This window comes from Prosopis cineraria, unplaced genomic scaffold, assembly GCF_029017545.1.
Source record: "Prosopis cineraria cultivar Desert tree isolate PC_DT_omini unplaced genomic scaffold, ASM2901754v1 PC6, whole genome shotgun sequence".
NCBI lineage: Eukaryota > Viridiplantae > Streptophyta > Magnoliopsida > Fabales > Fabaceae > Prosopis > Prosopis cineraria.
This window is the reverse complement of record NW_026555337.1, coordinates 4,138,349-4,153,798: the sequence shown is the minus strand read 5'-3', so window position 1 is coordinate 4,153,798 and position 15,450 is coordinate 4,138,349. Positions and strand designations below refer to the sequence as shown.

The 15,450-nt window shown below is 36.3% G+C and overlaps 2 protein-coding genes and 1 long non-coding RNA gene across 4 annotated transcripts; 1 reads left to right on the top strand and 2 right to left on the bottom strand.

Moving 5' to 3' along the window:
• Nucleotides 1–615: 615 nt before the first annotated feature.
• Nucleotides 616–6,939, bottom strand: LOC129312643 (mitochondrial fission protein ELM1). 2 transcript variants are annotated; one of them, XR_008593643.1, is made up of 10 exons: nucleotides 6,515–6,939; nucleotides 4,588–4,820; nucleotides 3,923–4,019; nucleotides 3,296–3,445; nucleotides 3,053–3,179; nucleotides 1,860–1,972; nucleotides 1,719–1,782; nucleotides 1,509–1,624; nucleotides 1,314–1,422; nucleotides 616–1,019 (listed from the first exon to the last, which is right to left on the bottom strand). XR_008593643.1 is itself a non-coding variant. In XM_054955318.1 (10 exons), exons 1-10 carry the CDS (start codon nucleotides 6,698–6,700, stop codon nucleotides 915–917), a joined length of 1,278 nt encoding a protein of 425 aa, XP_054811293.1. In that variant the 5' UTR covers nucleotides 6,701–6,933; the 3' UTR covers nucleotides 616–914. The 2 variants fall into 2 exon arrangements, 1 of the variants encoding a protein (XP_054811293.1); XM_054955318.1 differs by having other exon boundaries at nucleotides 1,531–1,624; nucleotides 6,515–6,933.
• A 2,927-nt stretch (nucleotides 6,940–9,866) lies between these two features.
• On the top strand, nucleotides 9,867–11,446 carry LOC129312895 (uncharacterized). The gene is made up of 3 exons (XR_008593756.1): nucleotides 9,867–10,035; nucleotides 10,704–10,769; nucleotides 11,321–11,446. It is a non-coding gene; the product is annotated as an uncharacterized LOC129312895 (long non-coding RNA).
• Nucleotides 11,447–12,913: 1,467 nt separating this feature from the next.
• Nucleotides 12,914–14,746, bottom strand: LOC129314270 (neoxanthin synthase, chloroplastic-like). Its single transcript, XM_054957655.1, has one exon. It carries the CDS (start codon nucleotides 14,720–14,722, stop codon nucleotides 13,019–13,021), a length of 1,704 nt encoding a protein of 567 aa, XP_054813630.1. The 5' UTR covers nucleotides 14,723–14,746; the 3' UTR covers nucleotides 12,914–13,018.
• Between the last annotated feature and the right edge of the window lie 704 nt (nucleotides 14,747–15,450).

Here is a 15,450-nt window from a genome sequence, read left to right as displayed (position 1 = left end):
GCACCTTCGTCATACTCCCCCGTATCTAAGAAATAAGACATTTTTTACTAACTAGTATTGATCTAAAATGTAAGATATCTCGAAAAAAAAAAATCAATAGCATTAATTTTTTTCACAAATGTCCCTATTATTAATTTTATTATAGAGAGGTCATGTAAAAAAAAAAATTGGAGGTAATTAAGATTGATTGATTTTAACTAACAGGTAATCTTGAAAAATATTGATTGTTTTTCATAACCATTTCAATAATACGAACCACTTTTAACTAATTTTTTTAATTATTGTAAAGTAGTTAAAATGTCCCATATTTTAAACAGTAGAGAGTAATAGTCAGGATCAAGGACAAGAAAAAAAATACAAAACCAATCCCATCAGCAATTTTATCCCGATACAATGCCTGAGGGTCTCGAATAAATAACCTTGACCGGGCTCCTCTTCCCCTCCACGTACAACACATTTCTAATTAATCTAAGTTGTTTTGACCAAAAATAAGAAATCTTAGTTGAAGGGGGGTAAAAAACATGAGCGGTAAATCAAACATTCTTGCCAAAGATCATCGAAGGATAACCGGCAGAAAAAACGAAAGGAAAAGCGAAACACAGAATACTAGGATAGTTTCCTCAAAAACAATTTTATTCACCCCATTTACAAAACTGCCATACATAGAAGCTCCTCCTCCATAAATGCAAGATCGTATGCTCTATAATACATCCGCTTAAAAATTGTTAGGGTTGAAGAATCAGGGCACGCCATCTGTATATCCTATTCATGCTATCAAAGAAAATTCATGCTTTTGCATGTTCCAAAAAAGAAAAAAAAAAATTAATGCCCCCTAATAGGAGGCCCTAAAAAACGCGTATTATTTCACACTCAAATTGAACTCTACTGTACCCGCGCAAAAAAAATTATACTTTCTACGTCGTCTTCAGTTTCCACCCTCGCGAAGCAAGCGTTTCACGAACCCTTTTAGCAGCATCAGCAGTATCGTTAAGGGGCGGATAGCTCCAACTTTCTTTCATCTGAAATTTATTGGCAACATTAACCCGGTTAAAACTACTGTAGATCTTTTTTTCATCGGTTGATGAAGTAATAGCTTTAGCTAACCACACTCTTAAAGCTAATGAATTCCATAGGTTTCTGATTAATAGCCCTCTTAATTTGTAATCAGTTTTTCACTCAAAAATGTAGATTCCAAAGCCTCCATCCTTCCATTATATATGCCATTATTCAATATGCCTTTGATAGGAAGTTGCCTTGCAAGCCCACCAAAAAAACATTTGATAGTTAAGCCATAATGACAATCAATAACTTACATCTTCAGACCCTGTGAATGGCCGAGCGACTCCTTTCTCTCTCAATGACTTGTGAAATTCTGTGAACTTCCACCTGCATCGCTCAGCTCCCATAACATAGACAGGCTTCCTACAACAGCAAAATTGTTACATTGTTAAAGAGATGGTACTAAAAAACTTGAATCGACGAAAGTACATAAGAATGTTTTGACACACAGATGCTTTTTCACGGGCATACCCAGTGCTGCAAGCCTCGCTTATCAGACTAACTGAATCTGCAGTGATAACAAATGCATCGGCCCAAGCTAGATGCCCCATACGGGGGTTTGGTTCTGAAAAACGTGGAGATCAATATCAGGGTCTAATGACCAAGTTAAACTAAAATTTGCATATTTAAGTAGATGACAGTTTTGAATAAATATTTACCTTGGCCATCCCATATATAAACTTTTGGATTATTTCCCAATTCCTTCACTATGATATTTGACAGCTGTTCAAAAAGGCAGCAGTGTCGGAAATAAAGAGAGATTCTCAAAATTCTTGTCAGAATCGTCATGGACACTATACCTTTTGCGGAGTCCTCTCAGAGAAGGATATTCTCACACTCCCACAGGAAACAAGAACACTGAGCAAAGACCTTGCTAACTGCTTTGCGAGATCCCCACCATATCGACAGTTTCCTATATATAAAATACAGAAATTACAATATTTAATCCACAAGTTTTACACGCTTCAGGTGTGACAAAAACCAAAAGTAATGGCAGAAATGAGCAGAACATTTGCTATGGTACTTCCATTTGTACTATTTAAGTTATTTCCACTGTCCAGCTTGCCAGGACTTGTCCCCCGTCCAATAATTTGTTTTCGTTCATCAACTATTGGTAAAATAAGCATTGAAGGAGGGCCATGGAAGTCATATTAGTGATATTACACCCCTCATCACATATAAAGGTGCTACTACCCAATGATCCAGCTCGGACAATGGTTGAGTAGTGCATCTGAACAGCTAAATTTGTAACTCCCATTCTTAAATCTAATATAACTTGAGACTATCGCCAATGCTAACAGATGAGCTTTTTTATAATGTTAATGGAAATATCTATCCCAAATAGCCATTAGAACTGAATTTACAGCAGATTAGGTGCTTATCCATCTGAAATATAGTTATAGACCTAACTATAAAAGCCAACCCCTTAATATTTATATCCACTTTCTTCTGAACTCGAACATGAATATTAGATCTCATGTAGATAGATGTGTTCGGTTGTTACCAGTTAATTAGGTGATTTAGCTCAATAAATGGAGTGCCTAGTTGCCTTTTATAAACTTTTCTTTCCTATTTCTCAACATCTCTGCTCTCCAGTATCCTTCTCCAACAATTCATTCCCTGTTCATGTTCCTCTTCTATTAGATGTTCACGGAGGGAATGGAAGGGATTTATTCTTTTTCAACCTCATGACCATATTCTTCGATCTCCTTAATAAATGATTTTGACCATTCCAGGTAGATTCTTCCTTGCTCCCTACATTTTCCCTTTATTTGTACATCCCGCTAGCCATCCCATCTTTTCCATTTTTTCACTGGATTTTTTAAAGAGTTCACAGCACTACACACTTACTTTGACATAATTATTAATACCAAATAAGATATTAGAATTTCACAAAAAAAAATAGAAGAAGAAATTAGACTGTAACAAATGTAAACTGCAAGAACACATCGGTTTTGGACATGCCCACTAGTAAGAGTTTTGCAGAAATTACTTGTTGGTCCTCCAATGTTGACCACGAGCAAGGGTCTAGGCACATGTTCAAAATCATCCCGCCATGTAATGGCCGCATTACGAAGAGCAGCAAAATCTATTTGATGCAGGGCCCCCATTGTGAGAACCTGAATTTACATTACCGCATAACTGGACACTCAGGAATAGACCACAGGTAGGATCAAAATAAGATTACTCTCTCTCATAACATTGCTATTTATGGTAATATGTGTATTATACATACCACATGACTATCAGGAGGCTCACGTGGAGTTATCCACTTTTGAATAAACCAAGGGACCTGTTTTTGTGCTTGTGGAGTCAAAGGATAATAATCATGTTTAGGTGTAATCACCATGTCAAACCTATCCAAATGTGACCTTGGATGTTGTATCTGCCCAACAAAATTAAAATCAGAAATCACGCAAAGAGCTTCAGATAAAATGCTTACTCAAAAATTCAAAGCATTAACTTAACATTTACTTGGAAAAAAAAATATACACATGGGGTTCGGGTTTCAAAGACAAAAAAATAGTTAGGCAAGCCAAGTGCCTTGGAATGCATTTATAACACCCATTTTGCCAATGACCTGCTGGATTTCATTCTAGAAGACTTTTAAAGGCATTAAATCTCTCACTTTAGAATCAATCAAAACTGACAACATCAGTTGAGGTCATACTTTAAAAAAAGCATATACAGCATGAAGAATGGAATCATAGTGATTATTTCTACAAAAAGAAAAAAATCACTATAAAAACACAATCACGTATCAGTTAAATATTCACCCAACTTATCTAAAATATCCACTAAAATTGCCTACTACAAGATGTCACAGAAAAGTTGAATGAAAAAATGAATTAATTTTGCAGACCTGAACAACAAAAACATTGTCAGATGCCAAGCGTTTGATTGAGCTAGCAACAGAAATTGTATCTCTTCCAGATGCAACCACCAGTAAGGGGCCCTCCCTGGATAAAAATATCAACCATATCAACCTTTGCAAGTAGCCAGAGATTGAGAAGAAAATACAAGATGGTGACTAAAGCTGAAAGGAGAAACAAGTGTAGGAATGATGACTAATATTACAGACATGGGAATCAGAACAATATAGCAATTAGATCTCGTCCAGCATCAAGTTAAACAAGCAAGAACGTTTTCATTTGGAGTAACAAAAGGTGTTTCCAACACAGATTGTCCATAAATCTTGGACAAGTTTGTGTCTAGCTCTTCTCCTTAATGAAGAAGGTCAAAGAGGGGCTGACAGATCTAAGCTGTATTAGTTAATCATCCATAAGAAATAAACTTCCAAATCAATTACTGCCTATGCAATGTAAAATTTTAAATAAACTTATAATTCATATAGACATCCAGCTCTTGTTGAATAAAAAGATTATTAATCACAAAACCATTTTGATATCAGTATCTGCAATTGCCATGACATGAGCAAACAGGGGGAAAACTAGACATACCAATGATCTGAAAATCATTTTAATTTACATTCAGTTATACAACTAAAAGAATAGAAATGGTATGTACTTCTCATAAGTTTCACGAGCCAAATTTACTATATGCTTCACATCTGCTTCTAAAATAGCTGATAAGCCAACACCATTTTCTGAAGGTAGGGGCATTAACTTCTTTTCCTGTGATTTCGTGAGTAGTTGAGAATAGCCATGAATCAGCCTTATTAAATAATATATTTTTCTGTGAAAAGAGACAGGAAGCCAGCGAAGCCAATCGTTAACCCCTCCCTTTGGCCTGGTAACCCGCTGCAATAATTCAGTCATAAATTGGTCAGCAAATTAACCTTTATGCTAGATGTTTTTACATGAACATAGTGTTACTAAAGGAAGACACGCATTGAGCCAGAATATGAACATTGCTTGAGAATAAGCAATAAATATACAACAACATGGCACAGCATATGTGGCTGCTTATTTAATCACTTCCTATATGCAAGGCATGGCTTTCAATTTTTATTTACAAATCAATGAATAACAAAGAAAACAAAACCAACTTTTCTCTGTATAAATGACAACAAAGAAAATACCGACTCTCAATCATAACAACATTTCTCACCGGACACCAACTACCAGTATCGGGGACTAAATATCACCAGGATGAAAACCTTATCTCATTTACCGGCATTAAGGCATTCATTTCCTTCAGTTCTTAGTTATCCCTATTCATTATTATCATCCTCATTACCACCCTATCCTTGAATGGGGTGGCCTTCCATATTTCGTCTTTTCTTGCTTTTACATTTCCATTTGCCAATTAATGATTGACAACCTTATTTTTGTCATTTTAGGTGTGTCTTCTCCTCTAGCTTACCGTCTTTCATGATTTGTTGCAAGATATTTTGGGAATAGGTGACTAGGCTCCACACAATCAGTAAGGTATGAAGCTAATAAAGCATTCCAGCCTCTAACAACCAAGATCATATAAATCCTTTCTCACTCTGGAGCTATGTGCTAGTCATGAGGGCTGATAGGCATAAACCTGAGGTCAATCCCAAACCAAATTTCTCCCAGCATCACCCTTGGCAAGTAAGACAAAGCGAAATTTCATCCCAATTAGAGGCATACTCATCAGAAAACAGCCTCAAAGGTAGTACAAGGGGCGATCAGATATAAAAGAGCCCCAGAAGTGTTGTTAATGTGAGTCTTGAAGTTTCTTATCACAAAAACATACGAAACATGAAGGGCATGCTAGCACTGCGTGGCCTTGCTACTCAGGTGTCAAGTTCCTATATTTAGCTTTGTGAACATCCATTAGGAACTTCTTTAGTTGCAACTGTTACTTTCATTTAGGCTTAGAATTACTATCTTCATCCCCAAAGGCTACCTTCTCACGTGTCAACTTGGTGCTTAGAAGCTGATGAGTGTTAAAACACAAACTACTAATTCGTGTATCCTAAATTACAATTGGTTCTCAACTATTAACTCTACAGGTTACATGGAAAGAACGAGTACTAGTTATTGGGAATAAAAGAAAACAAAAGGAAAACCCCCGCCCCTCTCTGTGAGAAGAGTCATGCCCCTTCAACTTATACTCTCCTCCAGCACTAAAAATGATGCCCTATACAGACTTCCACAATAACTGCCCTCTGAGATCAGAATGGACAGATGGGATTGGAGATAGCTGGCACATTGACAGCATATCAATTCTACCTGCCCAACCCCAGGGGTCCTATCCCTTCATGCTATCCAGAGAACTTAATCTGTTCACAGCAAACCGCTGATAATCATGCCCCACGCAGTTCACAGAGAATTTGTTTGTTCACAGTAAACCGCTGATAGACAGTATCAAAAGGGCAAATTCAAGATTCAAGACCAGTCAACACTACAAACGTCATAAACCGCTGAAAAATTACGCAACCGGCTACAATACAAGGACCCAATGCAGTGTCAAGAATAAACAACGTAAAAGTTCTCTTTCCAAGAAAGAGAGAAAGGCTTACGTATAAGACATGTTGATCAGAGAGGCCAAGGGCGCGAACTAATCCGATGCTCTGATTCTCGGAACTAGGAAATCCGTTTCCAATGACGACAGCGCGTCTGACAACGCTGTGGATTCCAGATTCGAAGATGTCCGGCGTACCCCTGGAGGTAGGGCTAGGCGGCTCAGGAAGTTGAATTGGTCTCATCTCATGGATTTGAATGGGAAAACAGAGGCAGAGCAGGCATGAGGTTTTAGGAAGCTATCTCACTCAGCAGAGAAGGTGGAATTTCCAGATAGAGAAGAAAACCAGAAGGGACAGTTTCCCCAACACTGTGACCTTGATGGGTCGTTCCCAACCGGAAAAGCTAACTTGTCAAGGTAACAGTTCCCGGCGAAATAAAGCGGAGAGGGCCATTTGCATGAAGCAAGGCCCGTGGGCTTTATTTAAAACAGAAGCCAATCAAATTCAAGTGGGCGGACATTTCACGACTTTTATAAGACACCGCGTAGCCCTCGTTTATCTACTTTAATTTTTTTTTGTTGGAAAAAAATTCATTTTACATATTTTTTTTAAATTTAAATAAGTCTTTATTAAGATTTTTTCTATTGTATCTTATTTACTTCAATAAATTTAATTGCTTTCCCAACTACTTCAATATTCAGTGCACTTATTAGGGGCAAATTTGACAATGTAATCAATATTTCTATGTGCTTGTTGCATTGCTTAATATGTAAAATTCAACTTTTTTTGACTTCCAGTCAAAACTTCTTTTGATTTATATTTTAAAATAAAAAGAGTAATGTTATTTTTATAAAGAATCAACACAATTAATATTAAGCTCAAGGGTATTAATAGAAATAAAAAGCACATGTATGTATGTAGTATATAAAGTATTAAAATCGATGCCTCGCATTCTCACAAAACGTGAGCTTCCATTTGATTCGCACACGGGCACGTGGAATTGCGCAGCTGGCACCCTAATTTGAAAAATACCTTCTTTCCCATAGGTGTAAGTGTAACACACGACTTGTAATTTTTAGAAATGAAAATGCATGTTGTGAAAATTTGGCGTGAATTTCATTTGGCGTATGTTCTTCCTGGTAAGAGAATTCCAATTTTGCGTCCCCGAGATACATGAGAATGAGAAGGGCGTGTTGTTTTAACTTTTAACCCTTTTCTGCGGGGGAACGAAGTAAAGCGGTCAGATCAGAAGCGGGATTTCAGGGGTAGAAAGGCGACACCTGTGGAAACCACCAAGCCCCGCAAGTGGAAGAGAAAACGGCAGCACAAGACAAACTTCCACATAGCGCTCACATTTTCTCGACACATATTGCAACTAACTCTCCTTCACTTCGCATCTTCAACTCTTCTTCCCCTCCTCCTTCAGATACCTAATTCTCTCTGCAACCATCAACACAGTTCTCAATTACTTATCCTTCCTTCCTTATCTTCACTCATGGAATCGCACAACCCGCCCCTGCCTCCGCTCCATCGCATCGCGGTGGCCCTCCGAACTCTTCGCCGCTCCCAATGGCTGAACCACATCCACCGCCACCACACTCATTCCCGATGCCGCCAGCATATCCGCCGGCTCTTTTGGCACATTGATAGGCTTCTGGTTTATATTCGCCGCCACAGGCTTCTCCCTGCATCGGCGGCGATCAGCCAAGCTCAAAGTGATGGCCACCGGCGGCAGGAGGAGGACGTGGCATTTATGCGCCTCCAGGACGTGGAGCTGCGGCGGATGCACCAGCAGCAGATTCAGGAGTATCTGACCCGAATCCGACATTACATAAGGCCGCTCCACCAGTACCTGCTGCGTCACCAACCCGGCCAGCTCACCAGCTACCACCAATGCATGAACATCCTCCACATTTTCACGAGCCAGCTCTGAAGTTCCCCTTTCCTCTGTAAACTGTATTCACATATGCCAAAAATAAACGTCAATAAAAATAGTTATTTACAGTGTTTAGCTATCTCCTTCCTGTTCTCTCTTAGCCAAATTCTAATCAGCTTGTTTATTTTACACTGTACAGTTACTATTGTATCAGAACTCTCTGTTCCAGTTTCGCCATTTATATGCTAGGCATCATGTTTTCATGTGGACTCTCTTGATTTCCAGTTTGGTATTCACATGTATTCAGGACACTTTTATTTGCCTTTCATTTATATGGCACCTGAGGAACGCAAGATTTCTCTATTATTTATCTCTGTTTTAATTTATTGGATTAATATTCAATTTTAACCTTGAACTAAACTCTAAACTTATATGTAATATATTCTGAACTCTAAATAATTAAATTTAGAGTGGTTTCACCTCAATAGATAAATTAATCCAAACTTTTTGTTACTTTTTTAAAAAATGAGGCCTTATATGTAATTTGAGTTAAAAGAGGGTGGGAGGGGGGGTTAGTGGAAAAATTGCACATCAGATTACATTTTTTTTAAAAAAATAATGAATGTTTATTTTAATTTAATAGTAAAAGTAAAATTATTTTAAATTTAATAATTTAGGATTCAGAATATAACAAATATGCGATTGAAATGTAAACCATCCTTTAACCTAAAGTCCATGACTTTATAGCCCAAATTGGATATTAATCTCAGTTTATTGTTACTTTGATATGTTACCATTTTTTCATAAAAAAAGCATCTTTCGATAATATATTTTAAAAAAATGTCAAAGATTAAAAGCGGGTAATAAAATTATTTGACCCTAATTACCCACACGTGTTTACTGTGGATAGGAATTCAGTGTTTTTGGAAAATAATAGTAGATAGTATTTTCTAATTTGAATATTTTATATTTTATATTTTCTTCTGCACTTAATCACCATAACTAAATGTACGTTTAAATTTAAAATTTGGGCTGAGTTGACCAATGAATAACACGACATCATACAAAATTTATTAAATATATCGAATGATGACGATCACTCCAGTTTAGACTACTGAAGACTAAACTAAACTGTTAAATTCCTGAATTAACATCAGCAAATTTGTAACATCTTAATTTTTATATAATAAAGAAATTATGGAATTTAGGTTTTAAGAAAAAAAATGATAATAATAAAAATTTATATTTTTTGAGGTTATTTAGAAATGATATTATGGTTAGGTATTTAATTATAAATTTAAAAATTTAAATTTAAAATCACATAAGCAATATTTAGTTAAGATATAATACATAAATAATTTTTATTGTGTGTTAAAAAAAAGAGAAGGTAGAAGGAACAAAAAAAAAGGGGGTGGAAGGTTGTTGTTTTTAAGTCCCACATTAGTTAGATGAGGGAAGAGAAGAGGTGCCTTCATGTATAAAAAGGAGGGGTTGTGTGCATTAGGAAGCATGAGAGGCTAAGATGTAATTTAGAGGAAATTGCAACTTTTGGCCCAAAGGTTTGAATAATTAAATTCAAACCTATAGTTTTTTTTTCTAATATAATTTTGGGACCACAATCCCATTTTTATATTATTTTTCTCTCTTCCTCTCACGTTGCTCGGCGTTTTTCTCACAAGGGAAATTATTTTCTTTTCTTCAGGTATGTTCTAACTTTCCTATTTAAATTAGCATTTAAAAATTTATTTAATTACAAAATTAATTTTATAGTTATTTTCTAAATAATATTAGCTTTCTAGTTATATGATTATTTTATAGGATAGAGTAAATATTCTGATTAAGATTTTTTTTCTATAGGATAGTTAATCTGATGATATGATGGATTAAAAATATAGGTTAAAACTCTTAGGGATATAATAAATATTATAGAATACTTTCTTGAGGTTGAAACTCATGTTTAAGAATTTTTGAGTTAAAATCTAGATCTATATGGTCGAATTTATGTAGAATCTGAGATGTAGGGATGAACCTCTGATTATTAAATATTTATTTAAGTATGAATAGGTATTTTTAAAGTTATAGAAAGGTGATTTGAGGCTTCAGGATAAATCTAAAATTTTTTAATTTATTTTTGGGCCAATTTTTAGAATATAGAAGGATGAAATTGCGATACTAGAAGTGATTTGAGGATAAAAAAAATAGTTTATTAGGGTACGAGAATTTTAGAAAAGAATTTGGGAAGTTAAATGAGGCATAAATCTTAAATTAGTGTTAATATGGATTATAGATCTAAGACTTTCTAACTATTTAAATTAGAGTTATTTATTTTAATGTAAAATTAATATATAGTATTGTGAAATAATTATGTAGATTATATTGACAAAGATAGTGGTGAAAAAGGAGTTGTGAAGGGGAACTTGTTATTCAAGACACAAGGTAACCATTATTAATGTGTTGTGATGGGTGTGTTTGTGAATGGTTATGTGTTGTTTTGTTGTTTGAAAAAATTATGAATTATTGAAAATAAATACTGTTATATACTTATGTGAAATCATTGCCAAGTGGGTTAAAAATTTATTTTTTGTTTATCATGATAAGATATTATTGTTCGGATATATTTCTGTTTGGATATTTGAATGATGCATGACTTGTCAGGGTATTTTAATGTATGGTGTTAATGAGAATTTCTGTTCGGTTAATTATTACCACGTGGTAAGCCCTCATTGGACCCAATGAGTGGCGTGTCGCTTGGTCCAACTTACCTTTGGCCGGGTGATTTGGCGTCCGAGCATGGCGAAAGGAGGATATAAGGTGCAGTCATGCAAATTAAATACTTGTTCGGTTTGTTTGAAAATATTGTTCGGTTAAATGTTTTGTGTGCCCACTTAGCAATCGCATGATTAGTTACATCCGCATGCATCATTACATATTAATTTTTGGTTACTGGGACTTTTAAGTCTCATTCCCCGTGGTTAATATTTTTACAGGAACGAATCCGGCCGAGAAAGCACCAGAGGTGTAATTATGGTGTATGAGACACCATCTTTTACGTTGCCTCTTATTTTGGATTATACAATGTATCTTGTGCCAACTTAGGACATATCTTATTTGTGGAGCATGTAAACTCTAATCCTTTTTATTAAATGCATTTATATGTCCAAGAGGATTATGTCTATCCCTCTTGATTCATGACCTGATTTAAATATCATGCCATGAGGATCCTGTCTGTCCCTCATGGTTCTAATTGTTTTTTTTTAGATATTTTAAGACCTGTGGTATATTGTCTTGGATGTACCATGATAGAAATTTTTCTACCATGATAAGGGTATGATGAGGGTTCAAAATAAAAAATAATAATTTGTTGAATTAATGATTTGCGAAAAATCAGTTTGCAAATTTGAGGGTGTTACATATGATGTAACAGCCCTCCTGGGTCACCACTGCCTCTCCAGGGTCTTTTCCCAGGCGCTGGACAACACACATGTCACCACATGATTGCCGGCTTCCCCAAGTGGTACCAGACTTCGCCTCAACTTCGTTAAGGTGGTAGAGGTTGGAGGTTCGAGTCTGGGGAGGTTCCAAAAGACCCCCGGTGGGGTGGGGTGAGGAATAATCACTGTACCACCAGCGGGGAAGCCGGCAATCATGTGGTGACATGTGTGTTGTCCAGCGCCTGGGAAAAGACCCTGGAGAGGCAGTGGTGACCCAGGAGGGCTGTTACAAAATTACTATTGCGCCAAAAGCTTAAGTTATACCACTTATGATCACGCGTCTGGTAATGCTCCAAAAAGCTGAATCAACTACAAGGGCAGGGCCAAAACTCACGAAGGTATAATAACTGAACTTGGTTTCAATGCTCATGAGGAGTTTATTGCTGTGATGAGATCTTGATTTAGATGGTCTAAATTTAAAATATTATTATTTATTTTTATTTTATAGTTATTAAAATAAAAAAATTCAAAATTATAAAATAATTTTAATAAAATTTTTATTTTTAATAATTTAATCTAATATTAAATATGAATTGTGTAAAGTTCATTTAAATAGTCAATATGCATTAATTATAAAAAATTTAATATTAAATTAAACCTTTCAAACTAAATTTAAACTATATTAAAAATAAAAAAATTATTAAAATTATTTTATAATTTTTATAAATTTTTATTTTAATAAATATAATATATAATAATATTTTAAATTTGAACCATTTAAATTTCAATCTCATCACAGAGCTCATCACTGTGAACATCAACCAAATAACTTAATTTCTTTTGGGTCCAATAGAGGACTTTTTTTTGGGCCGAAACAAATATTAAGCCCATCAATTATTAAAAGGGCAATGGAATAATAAATTCAACGAAACATACTGTATTTACATGCTCAAGTCTTGACAAATTCAGTAAGATCAAGTAATGTGATTGAAGGTTTTTTTTTTTTTTTGGTTGAACCAAAGTAATGTAATTGAAGTTAACTTTACATTTAACATGCGAATTTACTGGTGAGAATGTTATCACAGTGGAATGACTTGGTGATAAGATGAAGAATCAGATAAAATGGTTCAATTGTCTAGATGGTATATGTAAACATAAATCATCAAATTACTGAGTATTGATAAAATGTTATCATTCTTCCAAGCATAACGAGAAAGACAGGTATGAATGTACGTGTAGTTTATAATTTTTCCATCAACCAATAGATTCCAAAGCGAGATTGCTCATCATTCTAGCCAAAGGCAGAGGACACTTGGTGATAATATCAAACCTGGAAAGATTGGAGGCATGTCCAAACAGAGATAAGCTAAGGAAAGCTAATTCCCTCAGAGACAACCTTGAGGAGAGAAACCCTTGCCAGTAACAAGGTTTCAAGTCAAAAAAAGCATCAAAGAAACCCCTACTTCCATTCAAATCCAGCTTCAATAGCGTCTCCATTCCAAAACAGTAAAACTCTCTTGTGAATCTTCTCTCAATTGGCCAAAGACTATCCCAAACCTTAGCATAAAGCTGCTTCCCCCTGATCATCCTGGTCGACCCAAGGCACTCCACTATAGCCCGCGCCACAACCGGGGCTAGACCCATGGTTCGAGCCACCATGTACCCTGTTGAAGGATGGACTACCCCAGAGTTCCCGCCAAAAGCCATTGCATTTTGGGGAACCCTAGGAAGAGGCCCTCCCATTGGGATCAAACACTTCTCAACCTCCAACACGTTAATCACTCGTATGCCCAAGTGTCTCAGCCTGGCCACCATCCTTCTCTTCACTTCCATGTATGATAACAATGGACGGCTCACGAGGGAAGTTTCTTCCAGAAATATCAGGTTGGAATTAAATGGCATTGCATATAGGAAAGTTGGAAGCTTTTTGTTGTTCTCTCTCAAATATGGCTCATTGCCGAGATGGGAATCTCTCCAATCCATTAGAACCATCTTGTCTAAATCAAAAGGGTGTTCTTCCACTTCAGCCAAAATCCCATGAGCAATTTGATATCCGTGGTTTCTACGCCTAGTGTTGTACTCTATAAAATCACTGTTAAACCCACTTGCATCGACAACTAGACTAGCTTTGAGTTCAGTGTTATCATCACATAGAATCGAAGATTCAAACTCTTGGAATTCAATTTTCCATACCTTCGCTTTATAAAACACAACCCCGTTGGAGACACTTCGTCCGATTAGTTTCTCCTTCAGTTTCTTCCGACTGACCCGACCGTAAGAACGGTCCAAGTACTTGATCCTGCTGTCATCAATATAAACACAAGCCATGGACCATGTTTTGTCCAAGCAATCGTGAAGGTCCAGCTCCTCAAACTCGTCGAACCAGACACCATAGTTGTTGGGCCACAGAGAAAGCGGGTCGGGATCGACGCAACAAACCTTAATACCGTAGGTCGACACTTGCTCTGCCAAGCGAATGCCGGCTGGGCCAGCACCGATGACGACGACGTCGAATTTACGAGAACGATGATCGGATGGGTGAAGCAGGGGAAGATCGAAATCCAAGGTTTGGGTTTTGTGCAGAGGCTGTAAGTGAAGGAAATTACCGAACTTACTGGTGCTACTGTGGGAGGTGCTAGCTCTGATCTTGGTTGAAGACGGTGACGGTGTTATTGGGCAATGGAGTGATGAAGGTGGGGTTGAGTGGAAAATTTGATGAGGTGGTGGTGAGAAGAAGGTGGAGAGGGAAGACATGTTTCTGAGAGGCGGGTGATGGAGGAGAGAACAGAGAAGGCAGAAAAGAGGGAAGGAAGGAAGAAAGAGACAAGAAGGGATCGTGGAGTGAACCAAACAAATGAGATGCTCTCGGTGCTGATTTTGGCGCAACTTCATTTTAAAGCCGAAGATTTGTTTGGTTGGTCTGGTTTCATACTTCGGCCACGTTGGAGTGTTGGGCATAATCCTGGCTATCTGCAGGGAAAGTTTGCTACACCCAACGACATGTCCCCTTCACTTGAGGAAACTGAGAATCCCATTGAGGATAGGCTGAGATAGAGATGCAGACCCCTCTCAGGGCAGCGGAAGACTTTTTTTTTTTTTTCCTTTTTCTTTTCGTTTTTTTTTTTTTGCTTTCTTACAACAAGGAAAATATGATGGTATTAGGCTAATAGGTTAATTAAATGCAAAAAAAGATATTAAAACAAACTCTTTTTAGAGAGGGGGTAAAGTCTGTTTGTGGGGTTGGCCAGAGCATCATGATGCAGCAAACAGAACATAGTGCCTAGAGGGAGTGGACAAATTTTTGACAAAACGTGTCATTTGCATATTTGTGTGCGTATCTATTTTTGTCTCTATATTAATAAGAAAGAGGAAGATATTTTAATTTTAAATTTTAATCCAAAAATGGCATCTAGTTTAATATGTGATTGGTTAGGGAGTTAGCACTTCTACTCCAATTAAGGACTATATTTTTTTTTTTTTGTGAGTTCGACTATGACTCTGCTGCAAATAATGTTTTCACAAACATTTCACCATTTAGTGAAGGTTAAATTGTGCAAGACTTTCTTAAATTTTAAATCATGTATAAATAACTCTCTTAACTTTAAAGAGTTAATAATAAATTTATTTGAACTTTTAAGTTTATACAAATAACCCCTAATATTTAATTATATATCTCCTTAAACTTT